The following is a 21,723-nucleotide window of genomic DNA, read 5'->3' as shown; positions in this document are numbered from 1 at the left end:
TGATAGCTCTTACATCATTTACATGTCTGGACTTCATAACTAAGACTCTGGAGGGCAGGATCCCCCATGTACCTACTCTTTACTGTGCCCAACATAAACCAGGTACTCAAAATGATGTTAATGACTAAATGGGTAAATCTGACCGTGAAGTGAAGAAGACCTTAGATTCCTCAAGTAAGTAGATGGTAGGTCACTACCTGCAGAGCAAGTAGGGTTTCTTGTGGCCTTGGCAGGGAGGGAAATCAGAAAAGTCTAAGGACAAAGTTGGGATGGAGACTATTGACCACGGCAGTTAAAGAACATACATAAAATGTACACTGAAGTTGGAGTGTAGCTTTTCAAATCATTATCCGTACAAGTATTTGTTGCATATTTCAATAGGATGTCAACCATGTCAAAATGTTCCCTTGGCATAAACAGTATACTTTTCTCTATCAAGAGCTTTCTTTTATGTCCTTTTACTGAAAAATCAAAGTAGGCAGGTCTGCTATTAGTATCCTCATTTTACATGCTAGGATGCTGAAATAGGTGAATGACTCAAAGTGTTTTGTCCTCATTTCTTTAGGTATCTGCCTCCTCATAATTAGGGAGTGCCAGAAATACTGATCTTATACTATTTTCCCTAAGACTGCACTCAGAAGTCAGAAATGAAAACCCAACTTGTATTATTAGTAGCCATCATTTTGTAAGATATCAGTGTTCAAAAAACACTTAAGGTCTCATGTAAGTCCAAATTGTTATCATTAATCAAGTGACATGAAAGAGGTTGTTCTGTTTTATAGGCTCATGACATTAGGATATTAAAAAAGGCTGGGATGCATCACCTAACTTGAAGTCTTTCTCATTAAATTTGATTTGGCTTGTTTGGTAATATTGTGGTTTTTGACAGGAACACAGGTAAACAAAGTTAATTATCAAAATAAATCAGGTTGGAAATAAGGAAGGAGGGAAGTCATTGAGTTCCTGCAGGGACAAGAGCTTAGTTCATTTTTAAAAAAAATTTGATTTTCTATTCTCCATGAAAAATTTAGCTTTAAAAAAATACAAATCTATTGAAGACCAAGCTTCTATATATGGGGTACCTGCCACAGAGGAACACTGGTGTTAAGTATAATTAAAGTAGATCATGTTTTCACTACTTTATAAATGAGGAATGTCAGGCATATTGAGAAAACTGCCTAGTCCAGTTTCTGTGGAGAATCACTAGTGGCCCAAGTGACAATCTATAATTTTGCACAGACCACTAAAATACACTTTCCAAGACAGTGATACTACTTTCAGAGTTCACAGGTTAGGCAAAGGAGAAAATCCAAATTTTTCAGAAACCATAATCCCTCTTTTTAAGTCATTAAAAATTTGTATATCTATATTAAAAACCACACAAATCTGAATTCATACTGGGTACTTTCATTTATAGCTAAGGATAAAAACAACACTAGCATCTATTTAGAATGGAAAAACATGTTTGTATGGAAACAAGTATTTCATCATCAGTGTATTTCATACCGTTTGCAATTCAGCCTAGGTTCTTTATATTTTTCGTTTCCAATAGAGATTAGAATTTTAGTAGTTCCAGAAATATAAAAAAGACGGCATTAAAATATCCTATATGATGGTAATCCTATTTTAAGGACTTTTCATGCTTATTTTGTGTTCTGAGCTATAGTATTCATAGAGACTAAATTAGAGTGAGACTGGACAACAGAACAAAATAGAAAAGGGAAAACTCATGTCAGCAACTGAAAACCAGTTGTGTAATGCAAGGCCTAAAAGTCCTTATCTCTGGCATGTTCAATATGGAATGCACAGTTGACTGTCATTCAGCTACTAGAGAAAGGTATTCTACAATGAAAGATAGCCCTATCAAAACAACAATTAGCTGGCTTCCTACACAGGGAATAGCAGTTGGTTAAGTAAGACTGAAGTGAGAGTTCTTATTAGTGTTCTCAATAATGACTTACGCATCATGAGTATTTGGCCAACTGGTTAGGTCTAGCATGAACATGGGATTTCTGAAAGAATGAGCTAGGATCTGCTAAAGTGTTTCAAAGGAGCACCTTAGTAGAAGCTGATCTCTAAGTAAAAATCATCAATTTATTTAATTTTCAAGAAAAAATTTTAATATGCATGTTATTCCTTTAAGTTTTACATGCTCATTCTCCTTAGATTGTTTAGGGTGCTTTTTATTGTGCCTAAAAATTGACAGTAAGGTGAAATGAAAGATTCAAACATGGTTTCATAATACATGGAAGATGAGATCTCATATTTATAGCATGTAATTTGATTCTTATATATGCATGATTAATCAAAATTGTGTTCTAAATGACAACTTGAATTTTTTTGAATTGCACTAAGCAACACTATTGTGTACTATTTATTTTAACATGGATATTTTTATAATTAGCTTTATTAACAGCATAACATTCTTAAATTTTACCCTAGTTTTAGTATTCAGTGTTTGATTCAGTTCAAATCAACCAATATTCAAGGAAACATGAGAGAAGAATGAAATGAGATTACATTTTTACATAATCAGCTAAATTCTTTTTAAGAGTAAAAAGTTAATATGGGATTTAAAAACCTAAATTTCCAATGTTACTGTCAATTTAACCATATGTATATTAGTTAGGCCACAGGACTGCCCATTAGTCTTTCCTGTCGAAGGGCAATTAATCTCTTGAACCACTTTTCTTCAGCATCAGCTTTCTCAATAAATAACTGAAACAAGAAAAGAAAAAGAAAAAAATGTTACTGTCTGTCAATAACAGATTTGACCTAATATGACACAAATAATCTTTATGAATATATCTCTCAGCACAAGATTTGGATACTGTTTAACTCTTGATGACTTCTTAATTGAAGACCACCTATTTGGAATTAATAATGTTTGGAAAGTCTTGGAGTAAAAGGACTAATATCAACACCACTGGTTAACAATTTTGCACCTTTTTGTGAAGTTTATATTCTACAGCTTTTCTGAGACAAAGTACAATCATGTCATTTCACAGAAAACAGCTAAATACGTTAGTGACATCACCACAGTCAATGAACAAACTACAGCTAAACCAGAATTAGAACTTTACCTAGACTTCAGTTGATATTCTTAAGGTTTAAAGGATCTTACATTAGGATGAGCCAGAGAATTGTCATCTTGGTACTTGATCGCAGTAGGGATGCTGCTGGGGTCTACTTCTTTTTCCATACTGGGCGGTTCAGCAACTACTGATGTTGGTCCTGATGTTGAAGTTCCATGTTTCACTTCACTAGGTTCCACTGACTGAAAGATAACAACCCATATTAATTTGAACACAATATGTACTTAGAATTTTGCTTTAATAATATTTCTGATTTTGAATAATTGCTCAGTTAGTCTCCTTTGAGATGATACTCATCTCACAAAGGCCCTACATTGTGTTACTGAATGAGAAACAATTATTCCTAAAACAAACCAACATAAAAATGTTGGGGAAATGTTTATCATTTCTTATGATTAGCATATTTTTCTTAAGAAATTGGTACTTACGCATCTATACTATTAAAAAAAATATATTTAATACATCTAAATTCTATTAATCAAAACGAGCTTACAACAAATCTCCAGCATTCAGTTGGCCTCCTTGTATAAAAAGCAAATTCAAAGGTTATCTTTTTTTTTTAAATAACAGTCTTATTGGGCTGGCCCGGTGGCTCACTCGGGAGAGTGCGGCGCTGGTAGCACAGAGGCCGCAGGTTCAGATCCCATATTGGGATGACCGGTGCATGCACCGTGTGGAGGGCTGCGATCCCCTTACTGGTCAAAAAATAAAACAAAACAAAACAAAAACCCCCAAACCAAAAACAGTCTTACTAAGATACAATTCACATACAATTCACTCATTTAAAGTACACAATTCAATGGCTTTTAGCATACCCACAGAGTTGTACAAGTATTATCAGAATCAAATTTTAGAACATCATCATCCCTCCTAAAACCCATACCCATTAGCAATCACTCCCCATTTCTCCCAACCTTCTCATCCCCAGGCAACTACCAATCCACTTTCTCTATAGCTTTGTCTATTCTGGACATTCCATAAAAGGAATCATACAATATGTGGTCATTTGTGACACACTCTTTCATTTAGTATAATTATTTTTTATTTTTTATTATTTTTATTTATATATATTTATGGGGTACAGAGTTGACTATTAGTATTTGTGTACAGTATGTGATGATCAAATCAATATTATTAGCATGTTCATCATAACAAATCATAATTACTTTTTGTATCTCTTTCCCAATTAATCCGTGTCTCCCTCTCCCCCTTTCCCACCTCTGGTAATTATAGGTCTGTTTTCTCTTTCTGAAAGTTCAATGTTTTATTATGGTCTTTCTTTCTTTATTTCTTAGCTCCCACTTGTGAGCAAAGACATAGTATTTCTCTTTCTGTGCCTGACTTATTTCACTTAATGTAATTTTCTCCAAGCTCATACATGTTGCTGCGAATGGCAGAATCTCATTCTTTTTGTAAAGTTCATCCATTTTGTAGCATGTATCATCACTTCATTCCTTTTTACTGCTAAATAATATTTCATTGTATGGATTTACCACATTTTGTTTATCCATTCATCAGTTGACAGACTCAAAGGCTATCGTTTATTTATTTATTTTTGCCAAACATATCAGCTCTTTTTATTTTCTTCTGTGTTCTCCAATTTTTGACCAAAAGCATACTGACAGTTTGTAAAAAGATAGCAGTCTCTGCTCAAAGCTACTTAGAACATTTAAAAATTAATATAAAAGTTTGGAAAAAAGGTATGTGATATCTTTCGTAAAAAATAAAACTCTAAGGGGAGCCAATAAAGATGGTGTAATAGACGGTTCCCAGCATCACTCTCTCCCACAAATCAACCAATTTACAACTATAAAAATGTAACATCAGCCAATCTGGGGCCGCTGGAGCTCAGGGGAAGAGGAGAGACCTGTGGAGTTCATCAAGGCAGGAGAAACTATGATGAGAGAAAGAAAAAGCTGCTCTGAGCATTTCGCTTTAAGGCTCGAGCTGATGAGTGCATGGAGCAGGAGCCGGCAGAAGCTGCAGCTGTGCCCTTCAGATGGAGTTACTTGGAGGGAGCAAGAGAGAAGAGGGCCTTGGTGGGCCCCAGGACAAGACCACTAATAGGGTTCCCGTGGACCCACGCAGGAGCGAGGAGCCAGAACAACTGAAAAAAGGGAGCCACTCAGAGGCCAGTGAGTCATTGCAAGTGACAGGCGCAGGGACCATCTCATGGGAAGTGCTTGCAGCAGGGGCGGTGGGGGAGACGTGCCCACCAGGGAACACTGGGACGCAGCAAGGACAGCTGATCTGACCCCCAGTTAGCACAGGACCACTCAGAGGAGACTGGTCAGGAATGCAGAATTGCATGGGGTGCAGTTTGATGAAAAAACTCAGGCCCAGATCAGAGTGTCTACACAACCCAGGTGCACCAGGTCTCTGGAGAGCCGGAAGTACCTATAAGGTCAACCATTAAACCTGAGCTGCACAAAAAGCCTTCCCTAGGGAAACAGCAGCAAAGTAGCAACTTAAACAACCACACAGCTCAAGTACTGGTTCCCACAGGAAGTTCCCCCATGTTAGAAGCAAAGGACAAAAAATTATTTCTGGCCCAGGCACACCACCAGCACCTTGGGGCCTGCCTGGGAACTGGAGGCTTGGATCTGGGGACCGGACCCCACTCCCACTTCCAGGCACACTGCACCCGTGCCTCGGGGCCAGCCTGGGGACCTGAAGCATGGAGAAGCGGACTGGACCCCCCCTCCCACAACCAGGCACATCACGCCAGCACCTTGGGGCCTGCCCAGGGACCCAAGGCAAGGAGAAGGGTACTGGACCTCTCTCCCACAACCAGGCACACTGAGCCAGCACCTTGGGGCTCACCAGGGATCTGGGAAATGGAGTTGGGGACCAGACCACCCTCTCACAACCAGGCACAACATGCCAGCACCTCAGAGCCCACCCAGGGACCCAGGGTATGGAGAAGGGGACCGGACCTCTCTCCCACAATCAGGCACAACATGGCAGCACCTTGGAGCCCACCCAGGGACCCAGGGCAAGGAGAAGGGGAATGGTCCTCTCTCCCACAACCAGGCACACCATGCCAGAGCTTCAGGGCCCGCCCAGGGACCTAAGGCATGGAGACGGGGACCGGACCTCTCTCCCACAACCAGGCACATGGCACCAGAGCCTTGGGGCCTGCCCAGGGACTAGAGCCATGGAGAAGGGGACCAGACACACCCCACAACCAGGCATACCGCCAGTGCCAAGGAGCATGCCAAAAGTAGCACCTCCATGTGGGTGGCCCACCACAGCCACCACAATAACCATGGCTGTTGCAAAAGTGGCTAGACGGCACAGCCACCACGCAGGTGGTCCGCCAACCACTGGAGTGCATTGACACAAGAAGAGTCACCAGCAGAGACAAAGAAAAGAAGAGGATGTCTCTTTCCACAAAACCCATTTCAGAGTGACAGAAGAAGCATCTGCTCTATGATAATATTGGGGGACCTGATCACATCTCTCAGCATTGGACAGATCATCTAGGCAACAAGTTAACAGTAACCATTATTCTTTCAGAAGGAGAGAAGAAAACTAGGGCAATTAGAGGGGGGAGGGGGATGCCATGGGGGAAGGGGAGAGGTTGGACAAGGGGCATAAAGAATAATTACTATTTGTAACAATATATATGCCAGTAATATTGATTTAATCAACATATCTCAATATTCAACCCCCAAAATATGTATAATTGATTTTGATTCAATAAAAAAAAAAAAAAAAAAAAAACCTCTAAGATTTCTTATACTATCTTGCAAACTGTGGACATTCAATACATTCCATATTTACTGAGTGTTTACCAGGCTCTACGTAATGTACTAAATGCTGGGAACACAAAGACTAATAAATCATTGTTCCTGCCTTGAAGGAGACATAAGTGTATTGCTTATTGAAGAAATTTCAATACTTCTTTCCTGAGAAAGGAGAAGCCCAGGGAAGTGAATGATTGGCAGCAAAATTGCAGGGATAATATACAATGAATTAGATGAGAAGCTGAAATTAATGGAAGATTATTTCCACCACGTAGCCTTTCCCTACACCTACAGGTTCTACACCTATTGGTTTTCAATTTCCACTTTTTTTTTACTTATCTACTTTTGAACATGCACTTTTCTGAATGAAGCGTAAATTAGATGTCACCAGGAAGAATGAAATATGCATGAATTAGTTAATCCTTCCTTAGGTAAAATTATTTAAGAATTGGAGATCCATCTATTTAACCAGTATTTATTGAGTACTACTAATTGCTAAACATTGGGTACATAAGGGAGAGTAAAATAGATATGATCCCTGTCCCAGCTGGAGGTTACATGTTGCTAATGCAGATGACAGATTATAAATGAATAAATACCACCCCCCCCAAAAAAACCCATGATCACAAATTGTTGTATGTGGAGTAAGTGTGTGTAGTAAGCGTAGTATATGTAGTAAGGAATTGGTGACACAGAGAATGATGGGGGATGGGGAGGGAAAAACATCTACTTCATACTGGCTGGCTAGGGACATTGGCTCTCAAGAAGTGAAATTTAAGACCTGAAGAATGAGAAGGAGCCTGGCATGTGAAGAAAAGGAAGAGTGCTCTGGTCAGAGGGGACAGTAAATAGAAAGGTCCTGAGAGGAGAAGAGCTTGGTGTGTTTGAAGATCAGAAAGAAGACCGGAAGTGCTGGTGTATAGTGAGCAAAAGGATGGCTGGACCCTGCAGCCCAGAACTTGGCTCACTGTTTCCTTAACTCAGCCACACTACCACTCTGTTTAGGTATCACTTCCCAGCACCATAGCAGGAGAGCATCCCTAGGCAAAACGCTGGGGTAATTGTGGGGCTCATCCCTTCTCTCAAGGATCACCAGTCCTGTGCTGCCTATTGTTTGATACCTAAAACCAGTGCCTCATATATCTTGTCAAGTTCTATAGTTGTTTATAGTGGGAGGGTAAGTTTGGTACCAATTATTTTGTAATGGTCAGTAGCAGGAGTCTAATTAATTCTTAAAAAGATTGTCCTGGCTGTTGTATGGGGTCCTGGACTAGAGACATGCAAAAAGAAAAACAGGAAGACCAATCGGGGGAGCTCTTGCAACAGTTTAAGAGTGAGATGGTGACTTGGATTGGAGGGGTAACCACTGAGAGTTGAGAGGAGACAAATTCTGAGCTATTTTGGAAGTGATGATGTCAAGAGCCACTTTTTTTTTGGCATGTAAATATTTTATTTAATTAAAATACTGTAATTTTTTTATGCTAATGGAAACTGGTCTGCATTCATAGGAGAAATTTATACTCTTGGAGACAAAAGGGCCTTGAAGGCTGGATATCTGGGGAGTTGTCAAATGTTTTTAAGGAATTCTTGCAAAGAGAAATCTGTTCTATAAATTGTTTTCAAATGTGGAGATGTTTATGAATACTAATTCTAACAATGATGTGAATATTAATTATAATGTTAACTTTTACAGACATTTAAAGAAATATTTATTGAATTTGATTTGGCAGTTTTCTTCTTATAGTTTAGAGGCAATATTTTTTTTCTGCAGGTCTCAAACATTTTTGCATGTCTGCAACACACTGGGCCTAGAAGACTCATGGTGCTAAGTGATATTATATTGACCCTTTATAAAACTGAGGACATTTAACAATAAAGCCCAATATTCTGCACAGGAAAAAGTGGGAAGTATGCTAATCCAATGAGGCCCAGGACATTGATTTTTGTTAGTCTATACTGCCCTCCAGAGACTGCACAAGCATGTCATTTTGCATATCTCAGCTGCATAGGACTTAGCTAGGAGACTGGCTGTCCATGTTGAATTGCTTTGAAGAGATGTGGCATGCTATTATTCTAGTTGCCAAAGACATTGATCCCACCTATTCAGGTGGCAGAGATAACATTGTAGTATATAAACCAAGTAATCTCATTCTGTTTTTATTTGCAGAGTACATTGTTTTCTTTGAGAAGTGTCTACACATGTACAAGGTGACACTCTTAGAGTTTAGGATCAGAGTTTGGCAGTCATTATTTAATAACAGATAATTAAAAAATATGTGGGAGAACCATTAACTGTTTCTTTATTTAAATTAGGAAAACTGTAAGAGAAAATTTTACCTTAACTATAAAACAAAACCTTAACATGGCCACTACCAAACATCTGGCTTTGAATAACACTGCCACCTGATGGCTCAGTTTGGAAAAATTAGTTTTAAAATGTTCTAAGATCCTGCCACACAGAGTTATTTACCCTCCTTTTGAACACAGGGGACTATCCGCCATATACAACAATACTAGAGTTGAATAATTAATAAGAAGCTTATTTGAGACAGCAGTTTGAAAACAAGCTGCATCTTGTTTCCTGAAGTTAATGATGTATCAGGAGCTATCATAGATTCTCCATCTACTCAGACAAGAGAAATATGATTTCTGAGAATTAAACTAGTTAAATCAATATGTGCTGCAGGAGACACAGTGTCTATTATGGCATTAGTAATAGCCATTTTTATGGTAACAGCTCCCTAGCTTAATTAGCGGAATTAACACAGCTAAAGAAAGACTGTACCAACTGAAGACGTGGCTAGCATAGAAAAGCCCTTCTTGGAGACACGAACTTTATACCAAAGTGTGTATAGAAAGATGTTCAACAGAAAAAGATGTTGAAAGTAGGGTCATCGGTAATTTAGTCCTCAAGAGAGTTAATCTTTACTATGCATCAGGGATAGCCCAACATATCTCTCCATGATCTGGATGAAGTAGTCCTCAAGATAATTTACCTCTCTTTGCTAAGTAATCTCCTGATAAATAATTCAGCTTCTTGGACATCCTGAATCCTGGCCTTATATTGCAGACACAGACACTTTAGAATCTAGAAAGGGATATCACTTTCTAAACTAGTAAAATGTCCCCTCTGTTTTATATTTCAGTTGAATGTGAATTTATTCATTGTTAGCCTACCACTGTTCTTCTGATCATTTCAAAGTGTGGTGACTAATAAAAGTACAGCATTGGATGGCTAAGACTTTGGACTATTATGCATTCACATATTATGCATTCATCTCCTAAGGCTTTTTAGCATTTTTTCCTGTTGGCACCACTTCCCACCTTTCAGCAAATGCTTTCTTGGAGAAGCACTGAATTAAAAATAAGTTTAAAGAGAAATATTAATAATTAGTACCAAACAGTAAAAAGTTGCTTAGAAGAAAACCCAGTGTATTAATTACGGAGGAATAAGTATTTCCACAGAAAGAAAATGCTAGTTTATCATGAGAGTCCAACGCGAACTGGGAAGTCAGCGTGAACTTCAGATAACAAATACTAGGAAAGTAAATTTTAAAATAAATGACAGATTTCTAGTTAAGATGGTGGAATAGAGGGTATCCAGTGTTACTTTCTCCCATGATCAACAAATTTACTATTATTAAAAAAGCAAAGACTGCCAAGCTGGGGCCACTAGAGCTCAGGGGAAGAGGAGGAGAGACCTATGTAGTGCATGAAAGTGGGGGAAGCCATGACGGGAGATAGAAAGGATTGCTCCGACCGTTTCAAGCTCCAACCATTTCAAGCCCTGACCACTTCAAGGCTGGAGCTGCTAAGCACATGGAACAAGAGCTGGCAAAAGCCACAGCTGTGCCCCCTTCGTATGAAGTTGCTTGGAGGCTGCAGGGGAGAAGAGGTCCTAGGTGACCCCCGGGCCAGCTAGACCACTGACAGGGTTCCTGTGGACCCACAGAGGAGTGAGGGGCCACAGACAACTGAAAATAAGAGCCACTCAGAGGCCAGTGAGTCATTGCAAGGTACCAGCACATGGCTGATACTATGGGAAGTGTTTGGAGTGTCGGTGGTGGTGGGGACGGGCACATTGAGGCACAACATGGACAGCTGATCTGCCCCCCATTCAGCATAGAATCACTTACTGCAGACTGGTGAAGAATACAGAATGGCAGGGGGTGCAGTTTGCTAAAAAAACTCAGGCCCAGACCAGAGTTTCCACACAACCCGGGTGTACCAGACCTCACAAGACCTGGAAGTGCTTACTACAAGGTCAACAATTAAAACTGGAGCTGCACAAAAAGCCTTCGTCAGAGAATCAGCAGCAAAGCAGCAATTTAGCTCAATCACAGGACTCAAGTGCTCGTCCTCACAGGAAGTTCCCCCATTTTAGAAGTAACCACATGACAATAAATTAGTTCCAGTGCAGAATTTAAGTGGTGGTGGTAGCTAATAATCTAACACAGAACTGAAAGAAAAACAAAACACCCACAGATCAGAGACAAAATTTTGATATTAACCAGTAAAGGCCTAACACCACCAAAGAACACCTATGAAACATAGAAAGACCAGAAGGAACAGAAGGTCTCTGGGCTCCTAAGCCGGGGTAGGGAGTGGGCTGAGGGCCTCAGCTACATACCTCCCAACATCTGCATCCAGCCCAGTGATGACCATTGAGTTGCTGCTGGGAGCAAGCTGGGCTCCCAAGCCGGAGTGTGGGCTCCCCCCAGGTTGTGATTGAGGCCCTTGGCCCCCCTGACACCCACATCCAGCCCAGACACGACTGAACCACCACCAGAAGGTCTCTGGGCTCCTCTGCCAGAATGAGGGGGGTGCCATGGGCCTTGGCCATGCCCCACTCTCCCTTTCCTTGTCCTCCCACTCTATCCCTGTGTCCCTTCCTCTTTCTCCCTTCACCCCAACTGCTCTGCAAAACATCTTAGAATGCAAAAAAAAAAAATAAATAAATAAAAATAAATAAATTACAATAATTCAATTAGGACATACAAATGGCCTTATATAAGAGTAAGATATGAAATAAAACAGGCAAGTACATTTATGAATGTCCATTTCATAGCTCCATTTTTTAAGAGTCGTGGTGGCAAACTGCCAAAAGTTCAAATGAAATCAACAAAATGACCATGGATTATCCAAGGCTATCTAGTCCTATGCCTGGCATACAGCACATGGTCAGTTCATGTCTCTTGAATGAATTATTTTTAAATGTATGTGGAAATTGAAAAGATTTTCATCTCACTAGTAATAAAAAAAAAAAAAGCACTAATGGAAACAGTCCAATTTTCACCTATTACGTCAAAAAACATGAAAAATTCTAATAGGATGTCATATGAACCACAGAGTGAGAGGCAGACATCTCCTTGCATTTCTGGGTGGAATTTGAATTAGTACAACATTTCTGGAGGATGACTTTGAGAAGATGTTAAAATAAATAATGTTAACCTCTGACAAATAACTTCATATTAAAAAAATTATTTTAAGAAAATAATAGTGGATATTTGCAAACATGTATGTAATATCTCCAAACTTAAAACCACTTAAATACCTAATATCAAAATAAATGAATTATGATACATTCATCAGCAAGATATTTGCAGCCATTAATACATTTATATATGTACAATATTTTAGAGTAAGTGGTAATTATAACCCTGTCCTCGTTATAAGGATGTTAAAGAATACATGTATTTCCTAGAATGCCTTTTCTTAGTAAAAAAATATAAACAAATTCCTAAAAGCAGTCCTACTAATCAGTGAAAGAATACATGAAATATTCAACAGAAATAAAATGTTAATCTAAGCTCCCTTCACCAGAGTTGAATAAATGATATCCATCTAGGCAAAGAATGGTGATATATGTTACTACTGGGTAATAATAACTGAACATATTGGATATATACTACCATGCTGGGTAATAGTTTTATCATTAAAGTCCTTTTCTAACTTTTTTCTAGCAATGACAATTCAAAACGTAGATGTACACATTTGAAAAGAAAACTGTATGTTCATGAAAGACATATTAATATTAGAGAACCATTATGTGGACATCTTACTTTGTCTTCCTGGTGAATTAAGAACAAAAAAAAGCTTTTCGTGAACATATACAGACACATTTTTACAGTATATTTTTATACAAGTTAAACGTGAAACAATTCTCACTGATTCACTCTCTCTCTCAACAACATGTCTGACAATCTTTTGCCCTACTTCATCCATCTATTAGAAGAAGAACTTACATGTAAGTAAAATCCTTTAATAAAGCATCTCTTCAGTTGGAATCCAAAGGCTATTCATAATGCCTGGATGAAAACTTACCTTTTTGACTTCTTTACTTGATCTGAATGTCTGCTGAACAAAAGAATCACTTTCAATAGCTTCAATTTCTTTTACTCTTTTTACTTGTTCTACCAGTGTGGCTTGGTCTAAAAAAGAGGGTATAAAGTTAGTGTATTTTGGTGTAAGCTTGTTAACAACTCTATACCTAAGCAATGTTCTTTCTTTCTTTCTATGAAGAAATTTTACTACTTATGGAATTTAACTGGATGAAAAGACATTATATTTAAGCTCTAACAAGAAACTTTTCCCCCCCTGAGATCCACAAATATAACATTCCTATGAACAAAGACCCTCACGTAAAACCCAAAACATTGCTAAAAAGTCACTGCTATAAGGATACTGCCTAATCTGGTGGGAAGTTTTTTTTTTTTTTTAAACTTTTATTTTAACATTTTATTGTAGATACATATAAAAGGAATAAGAGCACAATGAATCCACCTGTACCCATCACTCAGCTTCTATAATCATTAACTTTCTGTTATTCTTATTTAATCTATCTATCCTCACCTCAGCTTTGTGAGGTGAACCTTGAGCACTTAAAAGTAAATCCCAAACACCATACCATGTTACCCCTAAATATTTTAGTAGGCACCTCTAACAGATGAGGACTTAAAACAACAACATAACTACAATAGCATTTTCACACCTAAAAATACCAATAATCCCTTGATATCATTTACATAGTCCAGGTTTAATTTTCACTGTCTAAAAGGAATCTTTTTAAAGTTGGTTTGTCTGAACAGGTCCGAGGTCCACACATTGCACTTGGCTGATAAATATCTTAAGTCTCTTTTCATCACCTACAAGCTACCACCCTTCCCTTTCATTTACATTTATTGAAGAAACTGAGTCATTTATCCTGTAAAAGTTTGCATATCCTGGATCCGGCTGATGTTATCCTCATGGTGTCATTTACCATGTTCCTCTATTCCCCATATTTTGTGTAAAGCAGTAGTTAGACCTAGAGGCTTGATTACATTCAGGTTCAGTGTTTTTTGGTCAAGAATACATCAGGGATAGACAGTCACCTCAGTTGGTTAGGGTGTGGTGCTGATAACACCAAGGTCTAGGGTTTGATCCATGCACCTGCCAGCTGCCAACTCCCACCCCCCACCCAAAGAATACATCAGAGGTGGTACTGTGTGATTCTTACTACATCATATCAGGATGTGCTTGTACGACTTTTAGTGATGGTAAGATTGGTCAGTGGGTCCCAGGTGAGTCAGCCTGACCTTTCCATTATAAAGTTCACTATCAATTTTTCACTTAATGAGTTTAGCAATATTTTTTGTTGCTTAGATCCATTATTTCATTAGAGGTTATAAAATGGTGATCTTCTAATTTTACTATTCTTCCTGCATTTATTATCTCTGATTCTTCTGTAATGAAGAACTTTTCCTCGTTGACAATTGGGTGACTGTGATACAAAGCCTGTACAGGAAAGTCACAATAAATGTTTGATCCTTTCTCTCTATCAATTTTGGTCCAAAGGTGCCCAAAGATGACCATTATAAATTCATGAATATTTATATATTTAATGTATTTGTAGTTCATGGTAGTCATTTTCCTATTTTGATGCTCAAATTGTTTCACTTTTGGGTAAAATCCTCTTCAGGTTGACTCCTGCATCCTTTTCATATACTCCCTAGTGATTAAGGCATGATAAAATGTTCCAGGATTATCTTGTATGGTTCCTGTCCCAGCCTGAAATTAGCCATTTCTCCAAAGAATGTGGACTCCTTTTGGTGGGGAATGACATTTATAGACAACAATCCAGGTACAAGGGGTATTCATTGTTACTGGATTGTTATAGCCTCTGGACTTTTCAGTAGGTGGGACGGGAAATACTTATTTTTAGAAGAGAAAAATTAATATCAGTTCATGCTAAGACTACCAACCAAATAAAAGATTATAGGATTTTTAGTTAAAGCCTTTTATTTTATATTTGTGTACATAAGTTTTATAAAAACTTAGGCCTTAATAGCATGATCAAAAGTACTTAATTGTTTTTCCTAATGTGTGAGTATGTTTTAGTTTCAAAATAACAAGACAAACATTACTACTAACAACAAGGTATATGAGGGTACTTCAAAAGGTTCTTGGAAAAATGGAATTGAAAGATAACATGAATATTTCCATGAGCTTTTGAAGATCCTGTGTATTAATACAGTTTAATAAAATTTCTTTATGGTCTTTTTGACCTTAGGATTTATTCCACTGATGAATTGTCAAAATAAATACTATGTTTTGAAGTCACTTGAAATAATTCTCTATGTGATTATGCTACCAACTTGAAATATAGGTAGGTTCATCTGTTTTTATTTTTTTTAATTTTTAGGTCTTACTTTGATTTTTAATCGCAAAAAACATTTACATGGTTCTAAGGTCAAAACTTAACATCATTCAGAGAGGTCTAGGTTTCCTTTCCTATCCCATGCCCCCAGTTCTTCCTCCAATCCACAGGTAACCATTTTTATTAGGTTTGGGTTTGTCTTCTACTGTTTATTTCTGAAAATATAAGTATACAATTCTGAAAATATAAGTCTCTTCTTGCTTATACAAAATTAGCATACTTTAAACTTCTATGTGTTTTACTTTTTTTCACTTAATATTTTTTCACTATCATTCCATAGCAGCTTAGAGAGTTCCTCGTTCTATTTTACAATTGCATAATAATCTATTTTATAGTTTTATGATAGTTTTTTTTCCCACCAAAGCCCTATTGATGGTTAAGTTGTTTCTAGTTTTTTTTGCTATTATAGTTAGTGCTTTCATTTCCTATTTTTACATTTTCTTTCTCAGATGCTAGCTGGGCAGAAAAAATGTAACATTATGGTTCACACCCTTGCTGTTTTATTTTTTTAATTTTTAGTTTTCTTTTTTTCGGGGGGGGGGGGGGCTGGCCAGTATGGTGATCTGAATCTGAAACCTTTACCTGGGTTTTATAACACCATGCTCTACCCAGCTGAGGAAACCAGTCAGCCTGCTGTTTTAAACTCTTATTCAAAGCTAATATGAATATATAGTCGATAGTCGAATTAGGTGCTATTGTATTCTTGGCTAGGCACTTAATTCTGGGTTTTGGACATCATGGATAATAGCTGGATTTACTTTCTAAGAAACAACTGTAATAACTAGTTTGCCAAGAACGTGAAGTTATTTGCATCCAAGTAATTTCTACATTCCAGCAGCTCTAAGCTAAAAAGGTTAAATATTGCTACAGAGATAAATATAGAGTATAAAAATTTTTTTGGTTTCATAAGTTCAATAAAAATTAATATTGTATGAAAAATCTTTGTCTCAACTTTTCGTCAGTCACAAATTATAATTATATAGTGTTGTGCAAACTCCAGTTTTTTTATGGGAAATATAGCTCTTTTGAAGATGTGTCCCTGACGGCTGTAAGGCTCTAACCAGTCTTTTTGCATGTGAGAAATCACACATGGAATGCTTGGAAGTAGCAGCCACCACAGTCAATACTTCCATCGTTGTAAGAATACATTCTCCTGCATAAAAGCAAGCATTGTCACAGTGCCATGGAAGAGAAAATAGTTCCACATGCTTTAGAATAAAAGCTCCTCTGGATTTTAACTAGGCAATGTACTAATTGAGCATGGGAAATGAGAGAAGACTCTTTACCTAGCTAATTTATTAATATGAACACACCCCATATTACTGGATGTATAATAGTGTTAATGTAGCAGAGAAAAGTCATAATGGCTGCCATTCCGTGTGATCCAACTTTGATGTCAATATGAAAACATTTGTTTCTGTAGATCTTAATTAGTTTCACTAAGATTATTTCGTGATTGCTAATTCCCAACCAAAAAACCTATTATTTCTGACTTTAGGATGATGTCTCCTCTGTATCAACTGTTGAACCCCTTGAATTTTTTTTCTAACATATTCTCTCACTTGGATTTGCAAAGCACATCATTAGTATTAAATGTCAGAGGTGAACTCACAAACAGTACTTGATGTCTAAAGCTTGTAGTATTTGTAGCTTTAAATTTGGACATACAACCAGCTCCTAATACAAATAAAAATGTATCATAGAAGCTTGCGAAAAGGTCAGTATGCTCAACAAAATAGCATTGGAGAAAGTATAAGAAAAGGAGAAAGATTAGAGAAAAACAGAGCATTATCTGTGTATTTCTTTGAAGATCACTTCAGGACTAACAAGGTGATAGGGCAGGTAGGAGGAAGCCTTACTTACAATATGAAAACAAACCACCACAGCTTTTATCTTTCAATGTAAGAACCATTATACTGGTTGCAAGAGAGTGATATTTAAATTAAAATTGGAAAGATTCATGAGAGATTTCCATTTTCAGCCTTATAATAGCTCAACTCTATGCAGCCTGAAAACAGTAGACATAAAAAAATGTTTTAAATTGCTTCATACTCAAAATTCTACTATCAATGTCCAAAAGTGTATGTCTTGAGTATAACCCTGTCATTTTGGGAAGTAGAATAAAACACATCAATAATATATACTACATTATTTCAAATTCAGTTTAAGTTATTCATGCCAATTTGTTACTTAAAAGTCCTGTGCCAATTTAAAGATTGTGAGAAAATGAGACTTAAAACTAGTTAAGGTTTATATGCTCTGCATGATGCCTAGCATACGAAGTGTCTTGTATTAATCAGCCATGAGGTAAAAATAAAGACAAGTATTATGAGGAAAATCAAAATTATAGGATGTTTTAAAACATTAACATGGTAAATGTGAAGAAAACATATCTATTATCATGTGATGATTTTTTATAAACACATTATTGGTAAATAAAATGACTTCCATGTTGTTTATCAGATATCAGTAGAAGGGATATAAATTTCATAGTAAAAAAAAAAGGAATTAGAAAGCCAATTCACTACAGACCATACAAATCAATAATTCACTGTATAGAAAATCATTTGTTCCTTTTGTGATGAAAAATCTAAATCAAATATTTTATTAGTTACTGTTGATGTTATATTATAAAAATTAGGCTCTCCTGCTACTTCAAGTTATATTTGACAATTTCACATGTTATAACATTTATAGAGTTTTCTTTTAAAATGTTATCAAATTATATACAAATTATAAGGTTAGTAAATAAAGATGACAAGGTCCAATATATAAACCTTTCATTTGAAAAGACAAAATTTTAGTCTGTACTGCATTTGTAGATTACAAACATAAACCAATCTCCTCTAATTGCAATGCCAAGCTGAGAACAGCAGATGGCGATATTGCCCAAGATGTAATCACGGGATAAAAGGCAACTTCGAATTTCATGAAAGATATTTTAGACACAAACAAAAACCTCATCTTCGACTGACTCCTTTTAAATATTAACATTTTATGAATTTACCCAAAGTTAAAATACATTTTGTTACAAAGAATTTGGGTCAACTGGCCCCACAGTTATTGAGTTACTTATGTTAGCCTTCCAGGAAAAAATTTTTTTATATACTAATAGTATTGCTATAAATGCATGAATAATACAAAAGATTATCTTATTTTCAAAAGAAATTGACTCAAATTATAGTCAAGAATGTAACATACACGAAATTTGCTTTTATGCTACATGGTAGATACTGGAAAAAAAATTTGAAATTTAAAGCATTTTCAAATGCTTTTCAAGAATGAAGAAAACTAAACAACAAACTTGTATGGTAAATTGGCTATTCAATAAAATTTGTAAACAAACAAAACATCTCCTAAAGCTTACTCGGAATTCTGAAGTTATTAAAATAATTTCTCATTAATGCAAATTTTAACAAAATATAGCCACTGCTTTCCCTTTCAAAATTTTTGTTATAAAAAAGCATACAAGGCATGCATTAGAAATCCAACCAACCCCATCACTTTAAGGTTGTTTATAAGACCAGTATCCCTGGGAACAAATTTCCAGAACTGATATCCACAAGTGACTTGAAAGATAAGAACACTTCTTAAGTGGAATAGGGCTTGTCTATTAGTCTGCTGGAAGCATATGCTATAGCACTGAGTTACATATGTCAATGAGGTTCCTAAAGCGTCTTTAGTAACAACCCCCCTTGGATGGGATCCAAGACAAACTCATCTTATATTAAAGACCTTACCACATCAGATTAACTAACGAATAACTTTAACGTGATTGTGCCAATGAAGAATTTCTGTTGAACATTTTAAAAAGTGCAAGTGAATTGGGTATCAGGCTAATTTTGTTTATTAAAAACAAAATCCACACTGAATGCCTCATCTAGCTCCTCTCACCTGAAATGGTCTCACCATTTCTCAATCCCCCCTGTCATTTAAGACCATGCCTATTGCCCACCTTTTGGTGATGCCCTCCCTTGCTACCTGTGAGAAAAGGAGCCTCTTCCATAATTCATTTGGCCCTAGGCATATGCTGCCTTGCACTGATATTAATCTCTTCTTCGTGAGTAAAAGCTTCATCTCCCCAGCTAGAGGGGACATTCCTTTTTATGTTACCTCCAGAACTTAGTGAAGTGTGCTCTATTATTTAGGAAGCAGTCAATAAACATTTGTTGAATAACTGAAAATTAATGGGCATTAAAGTAACCATTAAAAAAATAAAACTTCATGGTGGAGAATGTCAAATTATAAATAGTTTTTGTAACTTAAAAAATTAAATGTCATTAAGTGGCTAGTTTTAAGGGCTCTGGGTTCAGACTATCTGGGTTAAACCCTGTCTTTTACTAGCTGTGTGACCTTGGGCAAGTGGTTTAAGCTGTGTTGGCCTCAGTTTTCTCATCTGTGGCATGGGCATAACAATAGCCTAAATATCACAGGATGGTTGAGAGACTCCCTCCCTCTCTTCTTTCCTCTTTTCTTCCTTTCAAATATTTGAGCACATTGAATATAGTATGTATTGTTCCACATAGTAGGGATTTAGAAATGAATAACAATTTCTTCCCTCACGGAGCTTATGTTTTAATTGGGAAGACAAATAGTTAACAAGTAAATAAATAATATAATATCAAGGAAAACAGAGCAGGCTAGAGGGCTAGAAAGGAGGAAGGGGAGCTATTTCAGATGGGGCAACGAGGGAAGAACTCCTTGACAACGGTGATAATTTCAGCAGAGAGAAGAATGATGTGAAGCCGCAAGCCATGAAAATCTGGGAGATGACACCTGTGCTTATCACAGGGCTAAGGAAGCACTAAAAGCACTTAATAAATGACGGCTGTTACTAATAGTAGTACTAAAGTGCTAATTGAGTGATAGTACCAAAGACATGGAAGTTGGCTAAAAGTCTGTAAACCCCTAAATTTCTGACTGTAAGGTTTAAAGTTGGCAGCCTCTTTTTGAGTTCAGCCAGGTAGTAAATAACTGGCTTCAGCTCACACATCTTGTGGTATACCTGTGGGAGGCAGGATTGTGGGAATGACTGGAAGAGGGGACAGGGAATGGAAGCAGTGGACGACAAGCCTGTGTATAACACTGAGAAGGCACAAAAGGCCCAGCTAAATCTGATCACTCTCCAAGATGCCAGAGTCCACTCTGCCTCACTGAATGCTGTGAGCTGAATGGGGAAGCAGTGTTTGGCTGACATGTGTGACTCAAGAGACAGGAGCTTCTGTCACTTCCTAATGGACGTCTCATACACGAACTACCCAAAATGGTAGCTGTGTGATAGAGAACATGTTTTAAAGCAAAAATGTTCTAGTCTAGTGTCTGTAGGTCCATAGAAATCTTTGTTTTGATCATCAATATTTGTAATGCCTTTCTTGAGGGGAAGGTCATAGAAGTCAATCTTTCATTTAGATAGTTGTTAAAAAGGCCGATGAGCTGTTCTGGTAGCAGGAGTAGTAACAGCAATGACAACAGAAACTTAAGGCACTCTGTGCTAAGCACTTCACACAGATTACCTCATTTAACTATAATAACCATGGGAGATAATACTATTACTCTCACTGTAAAGATGAGGCTGATAAGTAACTTGGCTAAGGTCATAGGATAGTTGGTGCTAGAGCTGGAATCCAGTCCCTGAAATGTGATCCAGTCATTACTACCCAGTCAAATGAATTCTTTACCCACTCCTGTCAAGCAACAGATTATTGCCCCCCACCCCATCCATTTACTAGAAATAATCAATGTTCTTGGTAGTGTTCTTATTCTGCATTTTAATGCTTATTCATTCTAAAAAATACAATGTAGCTTTATTTGTAGAGGAGATGTCATATCTTGCTCTTCTGGCACTGTCTTGGATTACAGATTTATATTTTCATAATCTCACATTTAAGTTTTTAAGAATTTTATACATCACATTTCAAAAATCTTTATAAATTAATAAAAAAATAAAGTTTCTAGAAAACCTAGCATTTTTTCCCTTAAGCCTGCAAACAACCCAAGTAGGAAACTGTCATTTTAGAGTTGTTCTTTATTTACTGTGCAGCAATTGTTAAAACAAACAAACAAACAAACAAAAAACCACAGTGGTTTCTGTGAATTTGGCTAAACCAACAACCACTATGTAGTCCAACTACATAGACTACTGCTTTATGCTTGTTTCAAATGTAATAAACATGGGTAGTCA

At 37.0% G+C, this 21,723-nt stretch overlaps 1 protein-coding gene across 3 annotated transcripts in view; it reads right to left on the bottom strand.

Moving 5' to 3' along the window:
* Positions 1 to 2,163: 2,163 nt before the first annotated feature.
* RSRC1 (arginine and serine rich coiled-coil 1) overlaps positions 2,164 to 21,723 on the bottom strand; it is a 416,602-nt gene continuing 397,042 nt past the window's right edge. For all 3 annotated transcript variants that reach the window (XM_063112527.1, XM_063112546.1, XM_063112537.1), the window contains 3 exons: positions 13,169 to 13,275; positions 3,125 to 3,277; positions 2,164 to 2,718 (listed from right to left, as the gene is read on the bottom strand). In XM_063112527.1, the coding sequence (XP_062968597.1) occupies positions 2,626 to 2,718; positions 3,125 to 3,277; positions 13,169 to 13,275 (353 nt within the window). In that variant the 3' untranslated portion in view covers positions 2,164 to 2,625. The remainder of the gene's footprint in view (positions 2,719 to 3,124; positions 3,278 to 13,168; positions 13,276 to 21,723) is intronic.

Source organism: Cynocephalus volans, chromosome 1, assembly GCF_027409185.1.
Source record: "Cynocephalus volans isolate mCynVol1 chromosome 1, mCynVol1.pri, whole genome shotgun sequence".
Classification (NCBI taxonomy): domain Eukaryota; kingdom Metazoa; phylum Chordata; class Mammalia; order Dermoptera; family Cynocephalidae; genus Cynocephalus; species Cynocephalus volans.
Note: the sequence above shows the minus strand (reverse complement) of the source record. Positions and strands in the feature narration are given on the sequence as shown.